Genomic DNA, 23,996 nt, shown 5'->3' with positions numbered 1-23,996 from the left:
GGTGCGCTGCGGCCCTGCTCTGTTGCGCGCCCCCTTCGCTAGCTTTCCTGCTAGCACGGTGGCTCCCCTCTCGGAGGTTGCTGTCCCGCTTCCCCTCTCCCCTCTCCAGTACTCCCGTTCCCTCGTGCCGGGGCCTGGCCTCCCACCTGGAGCGGGCCCTTGGGCATTGGGTTGTTTTTCGTTCTAGGTGTTCCTGCCAGGGGGGAGGGGGCTGGCTTTGCCTCGCCCCTCCCCACCCCCCCGTTGGCATGACGTATCTCCTTGCCATGGGCCCCTCGTCCCTACTTCCCATTTATTTTTTCCAGCCCGTGCTCCTCGACGAATCTATTCGCCTCGGCAGGGGCTGTAAAGAAATATTCCTTGTGTTGGTATGTGACCCAGAGTTTTGCTGGGTACAGCATACCAAAACGTACTTTGTTCTTATAGAGAGCTGCTTTCGCTTTGTTGAACTCCGCCCGTCTCTTAGCTATGTCCGCTCCAAAATCCTCGTAGATTCGGATGGCGTGCCCGTCCCAATTGCAGGCTCTATTCTCCTTGGCCCAGCGCAGGATTGTCTCCCTATCCCGGTACCGGTGCAGTCTGGCTATAACTGCTCTCGGTTTTTCCCCTTCCTTGGGCTTCGGGCGCAGTGACCGATGAGCTCTGTCCATTTCCGGTGGGGTGGGAAAAGTTTCCCGCCCCACTAAGGAGCCCAGCATCGCAGCCACGAATGTTGTGGGATTTCTACCCTCTATCCCCTCTGGCAGGCCCACTATCTTAATATTTTGCCTTCTCGAGCTGATCTCCTGGTCGTCTACCCTGCCCTTCAGGCTCCCCTGTGTTGCCCTCAGTTTCACCATTATACTTTATCTTTAACTACAGGAAGTAGTACAGGTCACCCAACCAAGCCACTATCCCCAAATGGGATTATGCCGACTGCCACTCCAGCAAAATTCGCCGCCGTGCAATCAGAGAGGCAAAGGTCACAACATCGGCCTTCCTCCTCCCCATGAACTCCAGCTTCTTCGAAACCACAAATATCGCCACCAAAGGATCCGGGTCCACGTCCTGCTCCACTACCCTGGCTAAGACCATGAACACTCCGGCCCAGAATCTTCACAATTTTGCGCAACCCCAAAACATGTGCGCGTGATTCTCTGGCCCCCCGCCCACACCTCTCACACTCATCTGCTACCCCCTGAAAGAACCCACTGGCATTTGGGCCTTTAATTGGCATGAAGCTGGACTTCTGCTCCCACCAATCTGGGAGGAGTGCCCACCTCCAAGAGCTGCGAGGATATCAAATAACCTGCAGCTCCCTTCCCCCGCCGTTGGGAGTGATGGGACTGCCTGCAAGACATGCTGTGATGGAACCGGGCTGTAAGATATCGCAAAGTCACAGAATTGTTACAGTGCAGAAAGAGGCCATTTCGCCCATCATGTCTGCTCCAGCTCTCCGAATGAGCATCTCACCTCTTGTCACTCTCCTGCCTTCTCCCCTTCACATTGCAGATTGTTTCTTTTCAAATAATCATTGAATTCCCTCTTGAATACCTTGGCTGAATACCACACTCTAGGGCAGTGCATTCCAGCCTTTATCCACACTTTGTGTGAAGAGGGATTTATCTCTGGTTGCTTTTACTTCTTTTGCCAATTATTTTAAATCTATGTCCTCTCATTCTCCATCCTTTCATGAGTGGGAACAGTTTCTCCCTATCTACTCTGTCCAGACCACCCATGATGTTGAATATCTAGGATCTCGCAAGAGCCATGCTGGAAAGCCCCAGGGAGGGAAGTGGTGGGCCAAGGTCATCAGGCTGAGGAGAAGGGAATTTGGGGGTGGGCAACTACATTGGGTGGAGCTCCAATGGGCACAGGAGGCCCAAATGGAGGCATAGCCATTCCTTGCCCATCCACCAGTCTTCCAGGTTTTACTTGGCAGGCTGGGCACTTGGTGCCTGCTTCACCTATCCATGGATGGAACACCAGCAGCCGTAGGAGGAGAGCTTTAAGTGATCGTGACTTAAGGGCAGAACTGAGAAAGAAAATGAGAGGGACAAAGAGAGTTCTCAAATATAGATCGCTGGATAACGTAAAAGAAGACCCCCAAACCTCCAGGAAGAGTGATGGTGATTTTAAGGAAGTCAATTCCCATCTACTACATGCCTATTTCATGCTGGAAATGGACTGGTGCTTGATTATCAGACCCACTGATTAAAAATGTTGAGCCCTTGTTCTGCCGATCCTGTTGCTTGTCATTGGGATTTCTCATTGGAGCCACCCCATGCCGCCGGGAAATCCGCGGACGGGAGTGCATTTCCAGCGGGACCAGAGAATCCTGCCACCAGCGAACGGTCAGAGAATTACTGCCATACTCTCAGATCACATGTTCCTGTTGGGGAAGTTTTGATTATTTTCAAACAATCATACAAAACGCATATCAATTTGGTATTCACCTTCACAGGGGATGGACGAGTAAATGAGCATCTGGGGATCCTATCCTTTCATGTACTGTTTCTACGGGAACATAATCGCTTGGCGAGAGAGCTGAAAAAACTGAATCCACACTGGGGTGGAGAAACAATCTACCAGGAGGCAAGGAAAATCATGGGCGCGTTTCACCAGGTAAAATATTGTAGGATATCCCCAAACCGAGAGTTACATTGAAATAGTGCAGAGCAATCTTTTACATCGCCCGAGGGTGTCGGTGCGACTTGGTTTAACGTCTCATCCAAAAGGTCTCATCCAAAAGGTATTGGCGCGATTCTCCAACCCCAGGCCAGTTCGGAGAATCGCCGGGGGGGGGGGAGGCGAATCACGCAGCGCCGCTCCGCTGATTCTCTGGTGACCGCTGAATTGGTGCTGGCGCAGTCGGTGTGGTGCCGGTCGGGTGCTGCTGTGCACGGCACCCTGGCAATTCTCCGTGTGCGTTGGGCTGAGATAGGCCGAGTCCTGCCGGCGCTGTTCAAGTGTGGTCCGACCCGGCGGGACCTCAGCGTTCATCCTGCGGGGTGGGATGGGGGATCCGACCCCGGGGGGGGGGGGGGGGGGGGGGGGGGGGCTCCACTGTGGCCTGGGCCGCGATCGGGGCCTACCTGGTGGGGGCCTATTTTACTCCGCGCCGGGCCCCTGTAGGTCTCTGCCATGTTGCGTCGGGGCCAGCGCGGAGAAGGCTACTAGTACACATGCGCGCATTCGCACCGGCTGCAGCGCACATGCACAGAACCGTGGCACCCGTTTGACGCCGGTATCGGCAGCTGGAACTGCGTGAGTTGCTCCAGTTCTGTGCTGCCCCCCTGTGAGGAGCAGGATCGCTGATCCTGGGGACCTGTTGACGCCATCGTAAAACGCGACAGAGTTTACGACGGCATCAACACTTAGCCTCAGGATCAGAGAATCCCACCCATCATCTCCAACAGTGCAGCACTCCCTCAGTACTGAAAGGAGACAGTCCAGCTTAGATTTTTGTGCACAAGTTCCTGTTCTAGGACTTGAGCCCACAATCTTCTAACACAGAGGTTAACCAGGCTTTGAGGAAAAGACCATAATTAATTCAGTGAATCAGAATCAAATATTTTAAAGTTTTACAGAATCCTAACCTATCCTAACTGATTTTCAACAATATTTTTTCCCTGCTAAATAATTTACCATTTGCCTCTTTGCCATTATTGACACTCTTGATCCTTTCTGTATGGATCAATTAGAATATCAATTCATTATTGGACTCTTGAGCTTCAAAAGTTTCCATTAAGTGAAGAAAACTTCAATTCATTCTGCAGAGGATTTTCAGTCAGTCACTGAGTGAAAGGCGACTGCTTTGCTATGGTAAGTAACCCAGACTTCATTATCCTCTGAAGACAATACACTCATCCATTCCTCTCCCTGACTCCTTTCTGACAGATAATAACCTACAGAGACTACGTTCCTCGACTCATTGGCTCAGATGCAATGCAGAAATATCTTCCTCCCTACAGAGGTTATAATGAATCCATTGATCCCAGAATTGCCAATGTTTTTGCAACGGCCTGTTTCCGGTACGGACATGTTACCATTCAGCCAATCGTCCATCGTTTCAATGAAAGCTACCAAGAGCACCCACTTTACCCAAACCTTCTGCTACACAATTCCTTCTTCTCTCCCTGGAGAATTGTGGATCAGGGTAAGTAATAAATTTCAGCATCGTCATAAACTGACCATACGCTGCTATTGAGGCAACAGTGCAGAAATAAGCTTCCTTTTGATAATGCTCAAACCGTACGTGCACATGTTAAAAGTTGCTACACGTCAAAGAATAATCAGTGTCCCTGAAGCATATTAAGATGTTTCTGAGAAATGTGGTAAGCACAGTTCGACTGAAATCTTTTACATTAGTAAGTTGATATATTGCCATCGGTGAGTCTGACACTAACTCGAGTCCATACAAATATCAAGAACACCAAGAGTCCGAAGCAAATTGATTTTGGGTGGCCTTTTTCCAGTTCTTATGCTATGAGTACACAAATTCATCTGTAGGGGTCACAGCAATATAATTCTGATTCAGTTGAGGTAGGAATAAAGCAGCAGTGTGAGGGTAGCTATAATCTAACTCTTCTGGATGGTGTAACTAAATTGAGAGTATTTAATGAGACAACGTAAAGGATCGTAATTTTTCATGCTCATATGTGAATTGCAATTAATTTACTCCCAATCCATTACTATAAATGTAGTTATAATAGCACCTTTAGCCTGCCCATGACTACTCAAGCATTTTTTCACGTCAATTTTATTCCTCAATCTTATTTGAAATTTTCCTCGTAATATTGAGTGAGCTTCTTGACCGCAGGATAATTCCATTAACTTTCAATTGCTCACCTTTAAGAAAAACCCTGTTATGCCTGGGTCTGTGAGATTTTGTGCCAGTAAGACATGAAATATCAATACAAATGAATAGAATATCCAACGGTATCAAATATTTGTAAGTTGGGTACTGCACAGATTAATAAAATTCCTTCAACACTGTCCAACTCAACACTGACAGGTTAGGTGAAAACGTGTGTTTGTGTGTGCCTATGAGTGTTTTCTCCACCTCCATCTAAACATCAGTTAACACCTCACCAATGTGAAATTTATACCCTTCAGCAATAATTAATTGGGGGTGGCCTTAATTTGTGAGAAGTGGAACTTTTGTCCCTCAGGGACAGGAGGTCCCACCTCAGAGCCATCCGCCAGTCAATCTGATTTGCAGGCAGCTCTGTAGTTTATTTTTTTTTAGAAAATATTTTATTGAGGCATTTCTAATTTTAACATTTTAAACAAAGAGATCCAACACACAAAAACTCCGCAATAATATACCAAACCCCCCCCCCCCCCCCACCCATGCAAGCATAGACCCTAACTACCCATACATTAGATTTCCTACACACCCCCCCCCCCCCCCCCCCCCCCCCCCCAGAGCTAACCGGTGGTTGTCACAGATCGGTGACCACACTGACGCTCTCTCCAGTCCCATGTGCTGCCTCCATTGCCCCCACACTCTCAGGGCTGCCATTACCATGGGCTTGTGGAATACCGAGCCGGCGAGAACGGCAGAGGTGTCATTAACAAAGCCTTCAGACTCGTGCCCTTGCAAGACGCCGCCTCCACACACTCCCACACCGACCCCTCCCCCACTACCCACTTCCTAACCATCGATCTATTAGCCACCCAGTAATAATTAATAAAGTTCGGAAGGGCCAAACCCCCCTCCTCATGCCCCTGTTCAAGAAGGACCTTCTTCACCCGCGGGGCTTTCCCGGCCCATATAAAACCCTAGATCGCCGCATTTATCTTCCTAAAAATTGCCTCCGGGATGAAGATTGGAAGACACTTAACAAGACTCATTAAAAGCCTTTACCAGAAATGACCCCAACAACCCGGAAAACGTTTTATCGAATTCAGCCGGGTATTCGTCTGGTCCCGGGGCTTTGCCCGATTGCATCGCCCCCAACCTGTCTATAACCTCCCCAAGCCAGATTGCGGCTCCCAAATCCCCCACCAACTCCTCATCTATCCTTGGGAACTCCAGCCTCCCCCCCCCTCCCCCCCCCCAGAAATAGCTTTATCCCATCCTCCCCGACTGGGGGTTCTGATTTATACAATTTAATTTATACAATTTAATGTAGAAATCCCTAAACTGATCATTCACCCCTGTATCCCTCACTTTCCCTATGTCTCTCGCCGCCTCCTGTTTCCTCAGCTGGTGTAGCAGCCTGCTAGCTTTTTCCCCATATTCATAAACTGCCCCCTTTACCCTCCTCAGCTATCCCACTGCCTTACCTGTGGACATGATGTGGAGATGCCGGTGTTGGACTGGGGTGAGCACAGTAAGAAGTCTTACAACACCAGGTTAAAGCCCAACAGGTTTGTTTCAAACACTAGCTTTCGGAGCATGGCTCCTTCCACAGGTGAATGAAGAGGTATGTTCCAGAAACATATATATAGACAACGTCAATTTGAATCAGTGCTCCGATAGCTAGTGTTTGAAACAAACCTTTTGGACTCTAACCTGGGGCGGGATGCTCCGACCCCCCGCCGGGTCGGAGAACCGCCCGGGGCCGGCGTCAATCCCGCCCCCGCCATGTCCCGAATTCTCCGCCACCAGAGATTTGGCGGGGGCAGGAATCGCGGCACGTGGCGCCAAAGGCTGTTGACGCCAGCCGGCGGAGCGGGAACCACTCTGGCGCGGGCCTAGCCCCTCAATGTGAGGGCTTGGCCCCCAAAGGTGCGGAGACTTCCGGGCGGCCTGACGCCAGAGTGGTTCACGCCACGCCGGGACCCCCCACCCCGCCGGGTAGGAGAGAATCCCGGCACTGGTGTTTTAAGACTTCTTACTGTGCTTACCTGTGGACAGGAGCCCAAATTGTAGCTGCAGTCTCTGATGCTCTTTCAAAAGCCTGTCATCCGGAGACTCCGCATACCTCCTGTCCACCTGTAAAATCTTGCCTACCGGTCTGTCCACTCCACCCACTCAGCCTTCTCATTTTGGGCCCGAATTTAGATGAATTCCCCCTGATAACCGCCTTCAGTTCGTCCCAAACCACCCAGCCGAAACCTCACCCGTATCATTGGTCCTTATATATCGCCGAATGGCCTCCCTCACCCGCTCACACGCCTCCTTCGCGAGCAGCCATACATCCAACCTCCATTGCGGGCGCTGAGCCTTTCCTTTCCTAACTTACAAGTCCACCCTGAGGGGCGTGGTCTGACACCCTATTGCTAAATATTCAGCATTTACCACCAGCCAGCAGCATCTTATCCATTACGAAAAATTATATCCAGGAATACACCTTATGCACATGGGAGTAGAACGAGTATTTATTACTCCTTGGCCTCTCCCCCCCCCCCCCCCCCCCCCCCCCCCCTCCTGTGCTCCATGAACCCCCGGAGCTCCTTTGCCATAGCTGATACCTTCCCAGACCTAGAACTTGACTGGTCCAACCTTGGGTCAAGGAACCTTTTCAGATCTCCCCCCATAGTCGATGTGAATCTAGTTCCGGTATCTTCCCCAGTACCCATCTGAACGTCATCCCAATTTCGGACATTTATATTTACCAATACCACGGCCATTCCCTTCCCTTCCTTAACCTAATCTGGCCCCCCATCTTCAGATGTGTCTCCTGCAACATGGCCACGCCTGCCTTCAGTTGCCTCAAATCCGCGAACACACGAGCCGTTTTGACTGGCCCATTCAGTCCCCGACCATTCCACATGACCAGCTTGGTCGGGGGGGGGGGGGGGGGGCACACACCCCGTGTCCCCCCCCTTTCCTGCCAATCAATCATAGCCTCTCCTAGGCCAGTCTTCGGCCCATGTCCCGCACCTCCCCTGGCCCGTCCTTGGGCAACCATCTCCACTTTTAGAGTACCCTCCCTGTCAGCAGTATAATTCTTCCCCCCCCCCCACCCAACCAACCCCCCCCAATTGATCTTCAGCTCACCCCCCACTTTGCTTCCGTGAACTAGCCAGCCCAGCTAGCCTGGTAGCCCCCGCCCATGGCGCCTTGCATCTTACCCCTCCCCAATAATTCCCCTCCCCCCTGCTCTTAGTGCAAAGAATCGAAACAAAGGCAAGAAGTAAAAACAAACAAACAATCCCTTCCAAGGTTCGAACACAAAGACCCACCCCTCAACCCTTAACAAAGAACTGCAAACCAGCCTAACCCCAAACAAAACAGAAAAATGAAAAAAACGTAAGAAACTCGAACACCAAGAACCCAAAGTTTGTCAAGGTACAATACTAGCACTCCACTTCTCTTCCATCAAAGTTCTAGGCCCTCCTTCTCCTGACTGTCCATTCTCCTTCATGAAGTCCACTGCCTCCTCTGCCGAGCCAATGCACAGTTCCTGGCCCCCATAGGTCACCCATGCGAGCCGGGTGCAGTAGACCAAACTTAACGCCCTTCTTGTACAGGGTCAACCTTATTAAAGCTTGCCCTCTTTTTCACCAGCTCTGCCCCCAGGTCCTGGAAAACATGAATCTCGACCCCTTACCTGGTGCATTGCCTGGCCCACCTCTTGATATATTCCTTATCCAGGAACAGATGCAATCGTACCGCCATCGCCCTCGGCGACTCTCCCTCCCCTGGGACTTGCGCATCAGTGCCTGTGGGCTCGATCCACCTCCATCGGCCGGTCAAACGCACCATTTCCCAAGCAGCGGGGAGGGGTGGGGAAATCAGTTTGGAGAGAATGAGGGGGAGGGGACAAAGGGGTCGTACATTCTGGAGCGGAGGGATTGCCCCTGATGGGCACAGTGGATGCCTACCCCCCCCACCTCCCCCCGCAAAGGGGGTACTCCCCGTTTCCAGCCAGACAGCCAACCATGATGGTCTTAAGTTTACTGTGCTGCCTCCCTTGCTTTGTCTCCAATTGGGACCCAGATAATGCTCCTTAAGTGTTTGCATGTTATCCTAATGGCCCCTACTGTTTAGTGTAAAGTAATTACCTCCTTTTGGTCCTTCTTGTACATTTTGAAGTGTGTCTTCATCTGGAGAATTGCTTCTTCTAATTGTCCCAGTGTTGAGCTTTTTCTGATACTCCAGATAAATCTTTAGTCAACCCCAGACCAAAATATTACAATGGAGGCAGAAAGAAACCTTTAAGTTGCCATTAAATGCTTACTTCAGGGCCTCAATAGTGGGTGAATTGCCTGACACCTTACCATATCCCACCCACCCCCCCCACCCTAATTTGGGGACAGCTTGTAGGTGGCTTATACGTGCCGGCTGCATTCAAATGCATTGGCGGGTGATGTAAAATTCATCCCTATGTGCCTGTGTGTTTCTGAATCTGTGTGCTTGCACATGAGAATGTTTTTTTTTGGTGAGAGTGTGCTTGTCTGTATCTGAGCGTGTTTATGCACTGAAGTGCATGTGTATGCTTCCCAATACAGGCACCAATCATTTATGGACATGCGGGAACCATGCACAATGTCTTCACTTTTGGGCTTGGGAGAAGACAGCCAACCTGCATCACCCACTTTACACTGACAGGACTCCAAACTCTTGAAGTAATTCTTTGAGATACAGATGCAAATTTGATACTGTACATTTGGAGCTATTTGTGTTAACACGGGAGTGGCTTTGAAAGGGGATAGTCCCAGGTGATATCAGTAAACATGCTTTATCAAAAGAAAGGTGTCAATTGTTTTTTAACTTTATGGGCTTCCCAACGATGGAAATGGAAGGTAAGAAAATAAACTGTATGAAAGATAAAGAGGAAAAGAAACAGGAAGAATATTAACCAAACCATATTTTATCCTTTCAGGTGGAATTGAACCAATTCTTCGGGGGCTACTAGCTAATCCGGCTAAACGGCAAACACAAAATCGGATGATCGTCGATGAACTGCGGAAACATTTGTTTGAGTTGACAAGTCGTTTACCACTGGACTTAGCCTCATTAAACTTGCAACGATCCCGGGATCATGGTCTCCCAGGTATTGGGAAATGCTCGGACTTGCCGAAGCTCACAAACTCTCTCATGTACATCCAGACACTTCTATACAGTCCAACATACAGATTTACAGATACGTGCACATATGCAGCCGTACATACAGATTCACACACGTGTGATGAATGTAGGAATTTCAGATATATATTGTATTGTATGTAGCTGCCGCAGTAATCGTTAAAAGCCTGGGTTAGGGCATGTATCTGATTGTTGCTGTAATACTTTTAAAAATCCTGGTTTTAAAGGCAGCTAGACTTTGTGGCTACAAAGGTACAATTAAAGCTAAAGCTTCACCTCCCCCTGCCTGGTCCCAGAAAAACAAAGCAATCCCCTTCAACACACAAACCTCAAAGAGCCATCATTGCAAAAGAAAATCCAAACTCCTACCTTGTCCAAATTGGCAACTTCAACTCATTTAGCACATATAAGACATGCAAGTAAAACAAATACAATCCAACACCTGCCCTTTACCCTTAGTCTCATTTCTCACTTCTGCCCCATTCCTTCTGCCTTCACACAAGCTGCTTCCACCGTCTCAAAATAAAAGTCTTTGGAATTGTAGGTCACCCTCAACTGGGTACAATACAACAAACAGTGTTGTTATACAGTGCCATCTTCACTCGGCCGAAGGCCGCCCGCCTGCTCGCCATCTCCACAGTAAAGTCCTGGTGTATATGCGTATACCAACTCCAGGCCACTGCACCTCTCACTTCTGCTTCTCCCAACTCAGGACCTGCCTCCTTCACCTGGGCATTCCCCTCCTCCACTAGCACCTTCAATGCTGCCATCATCTTCTCCTTCATCACCGCCATGTGCTTTGCGAACTGTTTTTCAAGTTCCAAAGCCGTCACCTTTGTCATCTTTTCTGCTGTAAACAGTGCGGCCCCACCCAGCGACCCAACCTCTGCCATCCTTCCAGTTGCCAAGGTAACCCTCTCGCTCGACGGCCAACCTTCACTCGCCCCCTTCTTCACGGCGGCTTTCCTTTGGGTTTTGGACACCCCCCTCCTTCCATTTGTCTTCCTGCACTTATTTAACAAAGAATTGCCCCGGGACAGAGCATTAAATTCTAAAAAAAATCAAGCCTTGATCAGGAGCCACCCAACGTGCGACCTCCTCCTACATGACGCCACAGGAAGTTCCCACTTTAAGAATACTGAGTGCTGGGAACACCATTACCTTCTTGGGATCAGAGGCCAGATTTTCAATCCAGCTAACTCAAGTCGGGAAATTTCCCAGCTCAGTGCATCCACCTCAGGAGAGAGAGCCCCAAATGAAGTGATTTTCGCTCCTGGAGTGCAGGATGGAATCAAACTCCAGAAGCAGTTTGGAGGCAACCACCGGGGCTGGAGTGAAAATCAGGCTAGCTTGTCTTGTGTACTGAGTTTAAACGGCCCAACTAATGTATAATTCACTCCTGTGTGCTTCACACCCTGCCCCCATCCCCGCCCCCCTTCAGCAACAAGCAGAAATCGGATCCACCAGAAATGGGGATGAGACTTCTGGATCAGGGTCCTGTCTGCCATTTGGAAAGGACTGTGCAGCCTACATGACTCTGGAAAAAATTGCACCCAGGCATTGTTACTAAAAGAAGGCTTTAATTATTAAAGAATGATCACAAAATAATCAATTACACTAGCAGAGGATCACCTTTTTAAAAATAAGTCTGAGTATTATTGATGTGGGCATAATTTCTCTCCTAGAATTCGATGTCTTGTACATAGAACATTACAGCGCAGTACAGGCCCTTCGGCCCTCGATGTTGTGCCGACCTGTGAAACCACTCTAAAGCCCATCTACACTATTCCCTTATCATCCATATGTCTATCCAATAACCATTTGAACGCCCTTAGTGTTGGCGAGTCCACTACTGTTGCAGGCAGGGCATTCCACGCCCTTACTATTCTCTGAGTAAAGAACCTACCTCTGACATCTGTCCTGTATCTATCTCCCCTCAATTTAAAGCTATGTCCCCTCGTGCTAGCCATCACCATCCGAGGAAAAAAGGCTCTCACTGTCCACCCTATCTAATCCTTTGATCATCTTGTATGCTTCAATTAAGTCACCTCTTAACCTTCTTCTCTCTCACGAAAACAGCCTCAAGTCCCTCAGCCTTCCTTCATAAGATCTTCCCTCCATACCAGGCAACATTCTGGTAAATCTCCTCTGCACCCTTTCCAATACTTCCACATCCTTCCTATAATACGGCGACCAGAATTGCACGCATTACTCCAAATGCGGCCACACCAGAGTTTTGTACGGCTGCAACATGACCTCATGGCTCCGAAACTCAATCCCTCTGTCAATAAAAGCTAACACACCGTACGCCTTCTTAACAACCCTATCAACCTGGGTGGCAACTTTCAGGGATCTATGTCCATGGACACCGAGATGGTAATGAGTTTTATCGTCAGCTTTAGAGTAAGAATCCCAATTTAGTGAAATTCTGTTATTTCCTGAGACCCCCCTGTCCACGACAAGCACTGTCTCAGGCTTTGGGTGAGCATTATCAGTTGGCAAACCCCTGCCAGTTCTATTTGATAATTCAGGATTAGAAAAATTGACAGCGGGGAACTTGGGTTGGAAAGAACTTGGCAGCCACTTGGCGTTTGGCATTGGTGTGAATGAGCGAGGAAACCAGTGATGAAGTCAATGTGCCCATCCCTGGTGTTTTCTATCACTGACATTCTGCAACCTCTGTGTGAGTAATACTTGGTATTTTGCCACAATCACCAAATAACCTGAATAAACCCTCAACATCTTAGTGAATAATTTACCATATGGTGCAGTGATATAAATGAAGGAGGTCCCAGAGCTCATCCTTGGTCTGTGCTGCATCACTCTGCTTCAGTTAATGGGTAGTTGGAGAAGTTACAATTGGTTCCTGGGTCACGGAGGGGGGAATCAACTGGGCTTCCTGTTTCTGACTGCAATCCTGTGGGAAAAGACTATCTGGTTATTGGTAGAATACAGCATTCAGCCCTTTGTGGTTGAAATGACTACCTGGCTGAGCTCACACATAAATGACCACTGGGATAAGCTTGTGAGGGCCCCGGCATGGGGGCAGGGATTGGGAGAGAAAACCTGGAGAGCCAAAGAATCATTGAATTGTTTCCCTTCTCTCTAATCTAAATTAAGGTTACAATGCTTGGAGGAGGTTCTGTGGTCTTCCTGAACCCAAGAACGTGAAGCAGCTCACAGCCGTCCTTAGAAACGCAAGCCTGGCAAGGAACTTGATTGAGCTGTACGGAACTCCTGATAACATTGAGCCATGGCTTGCAGGAGTGTCTGAGCCAGCTGTGAATGGTGGCAAGTTGGGCCCACTGTTTGCCTGCTTGGCAGGACAGCAGTTCAAAAACCTGCGGGATGGGGACAGGTAAGAGATTACTTATATGCATGAAAATCAATAGGTGTTTTTGAAAGTTAGACAACTCACTTGCTTATGCAGAGGAAAGATGGCTCCCAGTCAGAGGCTTAGGCTCAAGCAGGCCTAAGTCCTATTAAAGAGCAACAATAAAGCTCCTCCATTGAAGGGTAATGATTTTTTTGACAATATTTGGCCCAATTCAGATTAAAATGTGGGAGAAGAACCTGCTGACTTCCTGACCATGCTGAGTTTCTCCTTTGGCTTATCCTGACCTGGTCTTGAGCTGTTTATTGACGAGCCAATGACCTTGGGGGGGGGGGGGGGGGGGGGGGGGGGGGGGGGGAAGCATCTGGCATTCACTTTGCAGCTTCTTTTGGCACAAAAGTTATAAGTGGAACAATGTTATTGGAGGAAACATACAGCTTGAAAAACTATACTAATTTCTTCACGAGAATGAATGTTTCGCTCCTGAAGGTTCATTATTGCGGGTCATTTGTCTTTGGTCATCGTGCTGAGCCCACACCGGTCCTTAGATGAGGCCTGCACATGGTTTCTTAGCAGCATAGGTTACTGCACTGTGATCAGGAGTAGAAATCCTGCTTAATTTTCCTCTCTGTACAACAAGGCTTGGCAAGGTTAAGTGTTCTATTTTTCCTGACTGAGATCTGCAGGGACTGGGATCTTTTGCTCTCTTTGCCTTAAGTGCCCATGTGGGATGATTTTTTTTCCCACTAAGACATCAATAAGGAAGGAAACATCTCCAAATAGTCATCAACCATGTGGCAGATGTGGTGTAAATATGTTTCTGATGCACCTCTGCTGAGGAAACACTGGTGGGGGGGGGGGGGGGGGGGGCTCCATTAAATTGTAATTTCCCATTGAGCAGTATTAAGAGCAGTCTGACCTCTGTCACACATCAGAGTCCCAGATTTGCCTAATGTTGCAATCTGACATTCCGCTCTCCCTTTCAGATTCTGGTGGGAAAACAAAAATGTTTTTACTGTCAACCAGCAGCAAGCTCTGAAGCAAGTCTCACTCTCCAGCGTAATCTGTGATAACACCAGGATTGAAGAGCTCCCTCAAGACGCATTTAGGTTTAGACCATACCCAGAAGAGTATGTCAGGTGTTCTCAGATTCCACACATAGACCTCAGTGCCTGGAAGGAGAACATGGAAGGTACAGTATCCTGGGGTAGAATTATATGAACATGACAAATTAAGAACAGGAGTAGGCCATACAGCCCCTCGAGCCTGCTCCGCCTTTCACTAAGACCATGGCTGATCTGATTGAAACTTCAACCCTACATTCCTGCCTAGCCCTGATAGCCTTTCACCCTTTTGTTAATCAAGAGGTTAACCTTCTTAACCTTTTCCCTCAGGTAAGGTGTGGTGATCCTAAGGTTCAATCACCACCAGTCAGCTCTCCCCCTCAAAGAGGAAAGCAGCTTCTGGTCATCTGGAACAATGGCAACTTTACCTTACCTAATCAAGAATCTATCTAGCTCTGCGTTAAAAATATTCAACGAGTCTGCTTTGACTGCCTTTTGAGGAAGAGAGTTCTATTTTTCCTCATCTTTGTCTCAAATAAGCGACCCTCTCTTTTTAAACAGTGACCCCTAGTTCTAAATTCTCTGATGAGAGAAAACATCCTTTCGAAATTCACCCTGTCAGTTCTCCTCAGGATCAGGTCACCTCATAATCTTCCAAACTCTGGTGGATACAAATCTAACCTCTACAACCTGTCCTCATAAGGCAACCCAACAATTCTTTGTATTAGTTGAGTAAATCTTCTCTGAATTGCTTCTGACGCATTCACAACTTTCCTTAAATAAGAAGACCATTAATATACATAATACTCGAGATGTGGTCTCACCCGTGTCCTGTACAACTGAAGCATAACCTCTCTCCTTTTGTATTCAATTCCCGTCACAACGAATGATAGCATTTGATTAACATTCTTAATTTCTTGCTGAACCTGTACTAGCCTTTTGTGATTCATGAAGTAGGACATCCAGGTCCCTCTGCACCTCAGAGCTCTGCAATCTCTCACCATTTAGATAATAAGCTTTTTTATTCTTTCTGCCAAAATGGACATTTTCATATTTGCCCACATTGTACTCCATTTGTCAGATTTTTTTTTGCCCACTCACTTAACCTATCTGTGTCCCTTTATATCCTCCTTGTGTCATCAGAAAATCTATCAATCATGTCTTCAGTCATTTGTTAAAAGTTCAGGCCCCAGAACTGATCCTTGTGGCACACCAGTTGTCACATCTTGCCAATGATAAAAATAACTATTTTATGCCAACTTTCTGTTTCCTGTTAGCTAGTCAATATTTAATCCATATCAATATGTTACCTTCTACACTATGAGCTTTTATTTTATGCAATAACCTTTGACGTGGCACCTTCTCAAATGTCTTCTGAAAGTACAGTGCATCTACTGGTTCTCCTGTATCCACAGCACATCTGACTCCATCAAAGAACTCCAATAAATGGTTGAACATGGTTTTCCTTGCACAAAACCATACTGACTTTGCCTGATTGGCTTGAATTTTTCCAAGCGCCCTACTATGACATCTTTACTAATGGCTTCTAACATTTTCTCTGTGACAGATGTTAGGCTAACTGGCCTGTATTTTCCTGGTTTCCATCTCCCTCCCTTTTTTAATGAAGGAGTTATATTTGCTAGCTTCCAATCTAATGGAATCTTTCCCGAATCTAGGGATTTTTGGAAAATTGAAAGCAATGCATCAATCTCATTAGCCAGTTCTTTCAAGACCTTCAGGTGAAGTCCATCTGGACCAAGGTATTTGACAGCCTGCATAACCAACAATTTGCTCATTACCACTTACCTGGTGATTGTAATTTTCCTGAGTTCCTCTTCACCTTCCATTTCCTGAAATACAGCTATTTCTGGGATATTACTTGTGTCCTCTGTAGTGAAGACAGATGCAAAGTACCTCTTTCATTCATCCGCTATCGCCCTACTTTCCATTTTCATTTCCCCAGATGCATTTTCTATAGGACCAATGTGCACGCTGTTAATTATTTTTAAAATATTTATAGAAACTCTTACTGTTCATTTCTACATTACTGACTAGCTTTATCTTGTTCACTAGCTTTTCCCTCCTTATCAATCACTATTTGATGTTCTTTCCAATCTTCTGACCTGCCACTTGTCTTTGCACAAATATATGCTTTTTCTTTAAGTTTAATACTGTCTTTAAATTTTTAATGAACCGCAGGTGATGGAATTTTTCCTCTTGGAATTTTTCTTTCTCATTGGAATGTGTCTATTTTGTTTATCTGAACATCTATTGATTACTCATTTGGGCACATTTACCAGTTTACTTCAGCTAGCTCCACTTTCATGCCTTCACAATTGCCCTCATTTAAGTTTAAAGCGCTAGTCTTAGCCGTGCTTTTTTCCCCCTCAAACTGAATGTAAAATTCAATCATGTTATGATCACTGCTACCTAGGCATGTTTTCACTATGAGGTCATCAATTAATCCTATCACATCGCCAATACCAGCTCTAGTATTGCTTGTCCTGGTTGGCTCCAGAATTGCTGTTCTCAGAAACTATCCTGATAACATGCTATGAATTCTTCATCTATGCTGTCTTTACCCCTGATTTCTCCAATCTATATATAGATTAACATTCCCCATGATTATTGCTGTACCTTTCTGACAAGCTCTTGTTATCTCTTCTTTTACACTCTGTCCTACTGTGTAGTTACAATTAGGGGGCCTGTATCCATGACCTCTTGACTTTATCCTTTCTCATCTCAAGCCAAATTGCTTCGACATTCTGGTTTCCTGAACTTAGGTCATCCCTCTCGAAGGTCATTAATTAACAGAGCCATGTCTACACATGTTCCTAACTTCCTGTCTTCCTAAATCTCACGTACCCTTCAATATTCAGGTTGCAATCTATGTTATCCTGTAGCCATGCTTCTGTAATGGATTTCAGATCATACTTACTGGTTTCTATTTACGGTTATCGGTTCATCTGTTTTGTTTTAAAGACGTGCATTTAGATACAGAGCCTTTCATTTTGTTTTTTTAAATTATTTTTGTAGCATCTTGGATTTAGTTCTCACTTCCTGTCATGGTCTATTTATCATTTCCCATGTCAGGTTTTTCCTGGTTTATTTTATCTGAACTAAATGTTTCTGAGCTGCTGGCACAAAGAAAAAGTGTGAGAAAAGAATTAGAGAACCTTCGCTGGAGAGTGTAAAAGTAGAAAAATCAACACATCTGGTGAGGGTAAAAGTTGGTTGTTAGTTTGATGATCAAATAGAACAATGCAGCAAAGGTCTGATGTTCACAAAAACCATTATGATATGCAAATTGGACAGATAGGAGATCTCATTTGCAATGCATCATGTAAGTTTGACATGACAATTCAATTTTGCTGTCCTTTTTGGCCGACCACTTTGTGAGATAACTCTGCTCAGACAGTAGGCATGGACTCGAGCTTCTGGTTGAGTTTGTTTAATTTGCCACTTTTCTCTCCCACTGACCTCTCTGTCCTCAGTCTCCTGCGATGTACCAATGAAACTCAATGCATGCTTGAAGATGGCATCTCATTTTTTGATTAGACACTTAACAGCCTTCCAGTCTCAGCATCGAGTTTAACAATAAAAAAAAAATTTAGAGTATCCAATTCATTTTTTTCCAATTAATGGGCAATTTTATGTGGCCAGTCCATCCATCCAGCATATCTTTGGGTTGTGGGGGCGAAGCCCACGCAAACACGGGGAGAATGTGCAAACTCCACGCAGTCAGTGACCCAGAGCCGGGGTCGAACCTGGGACCTCGGCGCCGCGATGCAGCAGTGCTAACCCACTGCGCCGCCGTGCTGCCCTATTTTAACAATTTTAGACTGTAATCTCAACTCCCATTTTGTTTCCTTTCTCTTCCCATTTTCCTTCTTGCACTTCTTTTGATCATGTTTCCTCTGGACACATCTTTCTTTTCTTTACTTGTTTCACCACCATGACCTTTGGCCTCACACCACCAACTCTCATCATTTAATCTCCATGTCTGCAACATTATCTTAAACCTTCTTTTTTGTTCTATTTTTCACCTGCTCCCCCCACCCCCTCCCACCCATTTCACTTGTTTATTTCCAACTTTTTCCCATTCTGACGAAAGGTCGCAACCATCTATGTTAACTCCGTTTCTGTCCCCACCAATGCGGCATGACCCACACTAATGTGTCAGTTTCGTGTTGGACAGTGTTTGGATCCTGACCGAAAACCTAACTATTTGCATTTGAAAAACTATGAGAAAATGTTCTGCACCCTCGGAGTGATAATACTGACCCATAGGTATCTTTTATGTTCAAGCAAACTTTAATTTAAACACAGAATTAACCACATTAACAACAAAGAAATAGCTTTATAGGTAACAGTTACATTTAAATAAAAGGGAAAATCTTGGGCAGGATTCTCCGATAATGGGGCTACGTGTTGACGCCATTGTAAATGCTGGAGCGCTTTACGATGGCATCATTTGGCCACTAGGAGCAGCGACCCTGCGCTACACAAGGGGCCAGCACGGCAATGGAGCGCTTCACACAGCTCCAGCTGCTGATACATGCCCCAGCATGGCTGGCGTAGGTTGGCGCATGTGCGCCATGGCAGGCGCAAATCCGCTCATGCGCGTGGGTTGCCGTCTCCGCGCCGGTCCCCCACGCATCATGGCAGAGCCCGACAGGGGCCCGGCATGGAGGAACATAGGCCCCCCCTGGAATTACCCGCCCACTGATTGGTAGCCCCCGATCGCGGGCCTGGCCACTGTGGAGGCACCCCTCGGGGTCGGTCACCCCCCCCCCCAACCAGGACGGCCCGCGCAGCTAGACGTTGAGGTCCCGCCGGGTAGCACCACACGCGAACAACGGCAGCAGGACTCGGCCAAACCCGGCGGGCATTCGGCCCATCGAACGCGGAGAATCGGCGGGGGGGTGAGCGCATTAAGTGGTCCCCGATTGCGCCGCGGCGACAGCGCCAGTGCCATTGCCACCGATTCTCTGGTCGCCGTAGAATCGGCGGCCCGGCATCGGAGCGGCATCGCGGTTTTCGTACCCCCCTGACGATTCTCTGACGCGGTGTGGGATCGGACAATCCCGCCCATTAACTTCTTATACCTGCTACTATATTCCACTTAAGGAAACCAATATATTTCAAATACCACTCTTGAATAAAGTTAACAACCAGGTTTCTACTTGCTTTTCTCTGTGCAGAATATTTGGAGAGAAAACCTTTCAGGACCAAACTAAAATACTTATTTTAAGATAAGAGGACTAGGGCCAATTGCCATTACAGACAGACTGGTTCCTCCCATCAACTACACTATCTGTACCCAAAGCATAAGGCATTCTTTTGCCTCTTCTTACAAGATGTCCCTTGATTTGTTTAACCAGGACCAAACACAAAATCCCTCCTAAATTATCCACACTCCAGGAGTTCTTCAAATGTGAATACTATTCCATTAACTAGCTAAATGTAAACAAGTAAATGGTTCTTATTATCTATTAGCAGAACATTTCATCTGCAAACCAATAGTTAGCTCACTTTTATGACCCTTTAATCACAGCTCTAGCAGTCATACTGTCTGTGTGCATCTTAACACAGGTTTTAATAGCATTTTTAATGCAAAAAATATATAAAATGTGGCACTTTCGTACTCATACACGGTTATGTTGAGACAGCTCCTAGCTTGAACCTTTACTGTATCTATTTATGCAGTTTTTAGTGGTTAATAAATATTGAATGTTCAGCTGCCTAAGGCTACTAATAGCCTTAATAAGACGGACCAAACTCTGCCCTACACCTTGCTACTATAAGTTTTAAGGAATTTCTTAGAGATGAAGAAAAGTTGAGGGAGGGGTTTCCAGAACCTTGACAATGACAGGCATGGCCTTCAATGATGGAATGATTCAAATCAGAAAGAGGCCAGGATTAGAGATGTAGCGATAGCTCAAATGAGTTGTAGAGCTGGAGGAGATTACAGAAGAAGGGGAGGAGATCTGTAGGGTTTTGAAAACAAGGATGAAAATGTTAAAATTGACCAGTTTCTTTATCAGGAGCTAATGTAGATCAGTAAACACTGGAGTGATGAGGACTGTAGCGATTAAATTGCAGCTGATCTGCTCAGATATCTCAACTGGAGGGTTGTGGCCAGTTAGGCACCATGGGCGCGATTCTCCCCCCCGCCCACGGCCGCCCCACGACACGAATCGCTGCTCGCCAATTTTTACGGCGAACAGCGATTCTCCCCAGGCCGATGGGCCGAGATCCCAGGCCTTTACTGCCGTTTTTACGGCAGCAAACACACCTGCTTGCTGCCGTCATAAAAGCGGCCACAACATGCCCATTCTGGGCATCCAGGGTCCCGATTGGCACAGCAGTACCACGGCCGTGCCAAGGGGGGAATGGGCCCGCGATCGGTGGGCACCAATCGCGGGCAGTGCGTCCATAACGGACGCACTCTTTCTCCTTCCGCCGCCCCACAGGATCAGTCTGCAGGGCGGCCGAGGGAGATGACGGCCCCGCGCATGCGCGGGTTGGAGCCGTCCAATCCGCGCATGCGCGGCTGACGTCATCGTGCGCGTCAGCCGGCGTGACGCTTGGCGCGCGGACTTAGCGACGGTCGCTAAGGCCGCGATGCCGTGGTTCACGGGGCCCCGCTGCTAGCCCCGCCCGGGGGGGGGGAAATCGGGTCCCGGGAGGGGGCACGGAGGCTGCCTTGAAACACGGCCAGTTTCACGGCAGCCTTTACGACTCGCCGCATTTGCGGAGAATCGCGCCCCATATGTTGGGAAGGATGACGAGGCCTCGGAGAGGATGCAGAAGAGATTTACCAGAATGGTACAAGGTATGCAAGACTTCATTATACAGATAGTCCAGAGAAGTTAAGGTTGCTCTGGTTAGAGCAGAAATAGCCAAAGAAAGTGCTATTATACATTTTAGAGCAGGGGTGGGCAAACTTTTCCGTGCAAGGGCCGCATTCAGAAATTCACAATTCACAAAGGGCCGCATAGTATATTAAGTAAAATAATTACTTCACCCGGTTATGATTGTGGGCGCCTCATATAGAACATAGAACAGTACAGCACAGAACAGGCCCTTCGGCCCTCGACGTTGTGCCAAGCAATGATCACCCTACTCAAGTCAACGTATCCACCCTATACCAGTAAGTAACCCAACAGCCCCCCCACCCATTAACCTTTAAAAAAAATTTAAAAAAAAAAAAAAAAAAAATTTTTTTTTAAAATTTTTTTTTTTTTTTTTTAATGACTTGGTGGGCCGCAGAAATACCTTTGGCGGGCCGCATGCGGCCCGCGGGCCGTAGTTTGCCCACCCCTGTTTTAGAGGGTTTGATGGCAAATAAAGAGGAACTGCTTCTAAAGGTAGAAAATATCACCAGAGGCTACAGATTTAGAGCCAGAGATGGGGGTGAGAATTCTTTTGACAGGGTGAGCTATTACAATGCATTGCTTGAAAGGATGTTGAAAAAGATGCAATAGAAATTTCCAGAAGAGCACTGGACAAATACTTGAAGGAGAGAAAGTTGTAGATATCTGGAGAAAGAGGAGAGGATATGGACTAATTGGGAACCTCTATTAAAGAGCTGGCATTAGTATGATGGGCTGAATGGCCTCCTTCTATACTGTATGAATCTATGATTCTATGTTTCTTAATGAATTTTTTTATTCAAGCCTTTTTGACGTACATTTTGCAGAAGTTGTACTTGCTCCTCGTCGTTGCTTTAACCACTGAAACCTCCTCAGAATTTCAGCACTGTTACGTTTTGGGATCAGAAATTTGACACTGTGCTTTTACTCGAACTCTGGCCAATAATTAGATTTTTTTCCCTTTACAGTGACCCTCTGCACCTCTGTCCCTGTCGTCGAACATGCCCATTTTTCGATCTGTAGCTTCTCGGTCAGGTACACCTGCGAGTCTGGATTCAAACTGATGGGCGAGGATACGATAACCTGTCTAAGTAATGGACAGTGGGACACTGCACCACCTGCCTGTACAGGTCAGTGCTGAAAATCAGTAACTTTGTAACACTAATAAAATGCTCATATCTCCTTTGGTGATATCAAATTGCATTACAAGCTTATTCAATAGTTAGCACTTCATTTCCTTCATATGTGAGACACGTTATATGTCTGCTCGGGACCTACACATGGCTAATTTTCTCCAAAATCAACTCTAATCAGTCCTGGGCTTGTAATAAGACACAGGTTCAATCAAAGCAGGCTAATGGGAAACGAGTCAACAGCCAATCGTTTGTAAATGCACTTTTATTTGTTAAATATTGGTTTGTCCTCCTGCTTTTTGCAATGGTGGATGCTGATGTTTAGCGCCCCGTGTCAGCATGAAATACTATCAGACCAGTGAGCCTATCGATTAGACAGAGAGGAGGCTCCCCCTACACTGTCCCATAAATTACCCTCTGATCTTTTTCATATCAGTGGGGCCACCGTGACCCAATATTAACCCCTTCTCAGCCAGCTCCCTGCCCTCTCCCCTTGACTCCACCCCCCCCCCCCCCCCCCAAACTTAATCAAGTGCTGGATCAACAGAATGCACCACAGACGTACTCTTCCCATTAAGACCGAGTTGAGCCTGGATGTAATGTGCCAGGTCAATACGATGGCTCAGTTTTGGCCTTGACACTGGTATGTCCCCATGACATGACCTCATTCCAAGTAACCAGAGTGCACATGATGCATAACATGGGTTAAGTAGCCCCTGAAATTGAGTCTCTGCTCTCCTCTTCAATGGAAAGATTAATTCTGCTGGAGGCTGTCTCGAGATATTAAAAAGCTTAAGGCAGTGCCCTCTGACTGGTGTTTCTGGCACATGCGTTTGAATCATGTTTCTAATTTCACAAGAAATTGAATCAGAGGGAATTACCATGAATGTGTTTATGCAGTGACTTCCTCTTTTTCCACTCTTGTGATTCATTGTAATTTTTGGTTTTATCCTGCAGATGCTTCAACAAAGGAAATATGATTCTTCACTGCTTAGATCTGAAAAGAAGAAATTTCTAAGTAAATGTAGGGCCTTCCAGGCCCCACACTCCCATTCCATTTCAGCACTACCCAGGTTTAGAGGACAAGATCCCACAGTCAATCTTCAACCACATCAGCTCACCTTTTGAACACTAGATGCAACTTCCCTCCAAACATTGCTGATGTTCAGAGGCTTATTGGTGAGATGAAATTGAATAATGATTTTTGTTTCTGGACTGGAAAGTTGTCGGATTATATTGAGATGGCCACTGATGCCATGAGTGGAGAATGTATAAATCACTATCCATTCAGCATGCTGATTACACTTGCTTGCTGTTCTGAAATGCAATGTAACCCTGTTTCATAATTAACCAATAAAAATGCCTGCAGCCTTTACGCCCGTGCTGATTGCTTGAGATACAGAATTTCTATTTGTGCCAGACTATTAATGTGTAAACACCAATTAGTCTGCAAGCATGAGCTCATCCAAAACCCTGCTTTCCACACCCTTACTCGCATCAAGTTCCATTCACCTATCTCTCCTATGCTCATTGACATACATTGGCTCCTGGTTGAACAACATCTTGAAATTAAGATTCTCATCCTTATTTCCATAATCCTCCGTTGTCCTGTCCTACCCTATT

At 46.9% G+C, this 23,996-nt stretch overlaps 1 protein-coding gene across 3 annotated transcripts in view; it reads left to right on the top strand.

Moving 5' to 3' along the window:
* Positions 1-23,752, top strand: part of LOC119974774 (myeloperoxidase-like) — a 66,151-nt gene extending 42,399 nt beyond the window's left edge. For all 3 annotated transcript variants that reach the window (XM_038813993.1, XM_038813994.1, XM_038813992.1), the window contains 7 exons: positions 2,444-2,604; positions 3,880-4,138; positions 9,762-9,932; positions 13,085-13,322; positions 14,285-14,490; positions 22,209-22,370; positions 23,331-23,752. In XM_038813993.1, coding sequence (XP_038669921.1) covers positions 2,444-2,604; positions 3,880-4,138; positions 9,762-9,932; positions 13,085-13,322; positions 14,285-14,490; positions 22,209-22,370; positions 23,331-23,353 — 1,220 coding nt within the window. In that variant the 3' untranslated portion in view covers positions 23,354-23,752. The remainder of the gene's footprint in view (positions 1-2,443; positions 2,605-3,879; positions 4,139-9,761; positions 9,933-13,084; positions 13,323-14,284; positions 14,491-22,208; positions 22,371-23,330) is intronic.
* Positions 23,753-23,996: the final 244 nt, after the last annotated feature.

The sequence above is a fragment of the Scyliorhinus canicula genome, chromosome 12, assembly GCF_902713615.1.
Source record: "Scyliorhinus canicula chromosome 12, sScyCan1.1, whole genome shotgun sequence".
Classification (NCBI taxonomy): Eukaryota; Metazoa; Chordata; class Chondrichthyes; order Carcharhiniformes; family Scyliorhinidae; genus Scyliorhinus; species Scyliorhinus canicula.
Note: the sequence above shows the minus strand (reverse complement) of the source record. Positions and strands in the feature narration are given on the sequence as shown.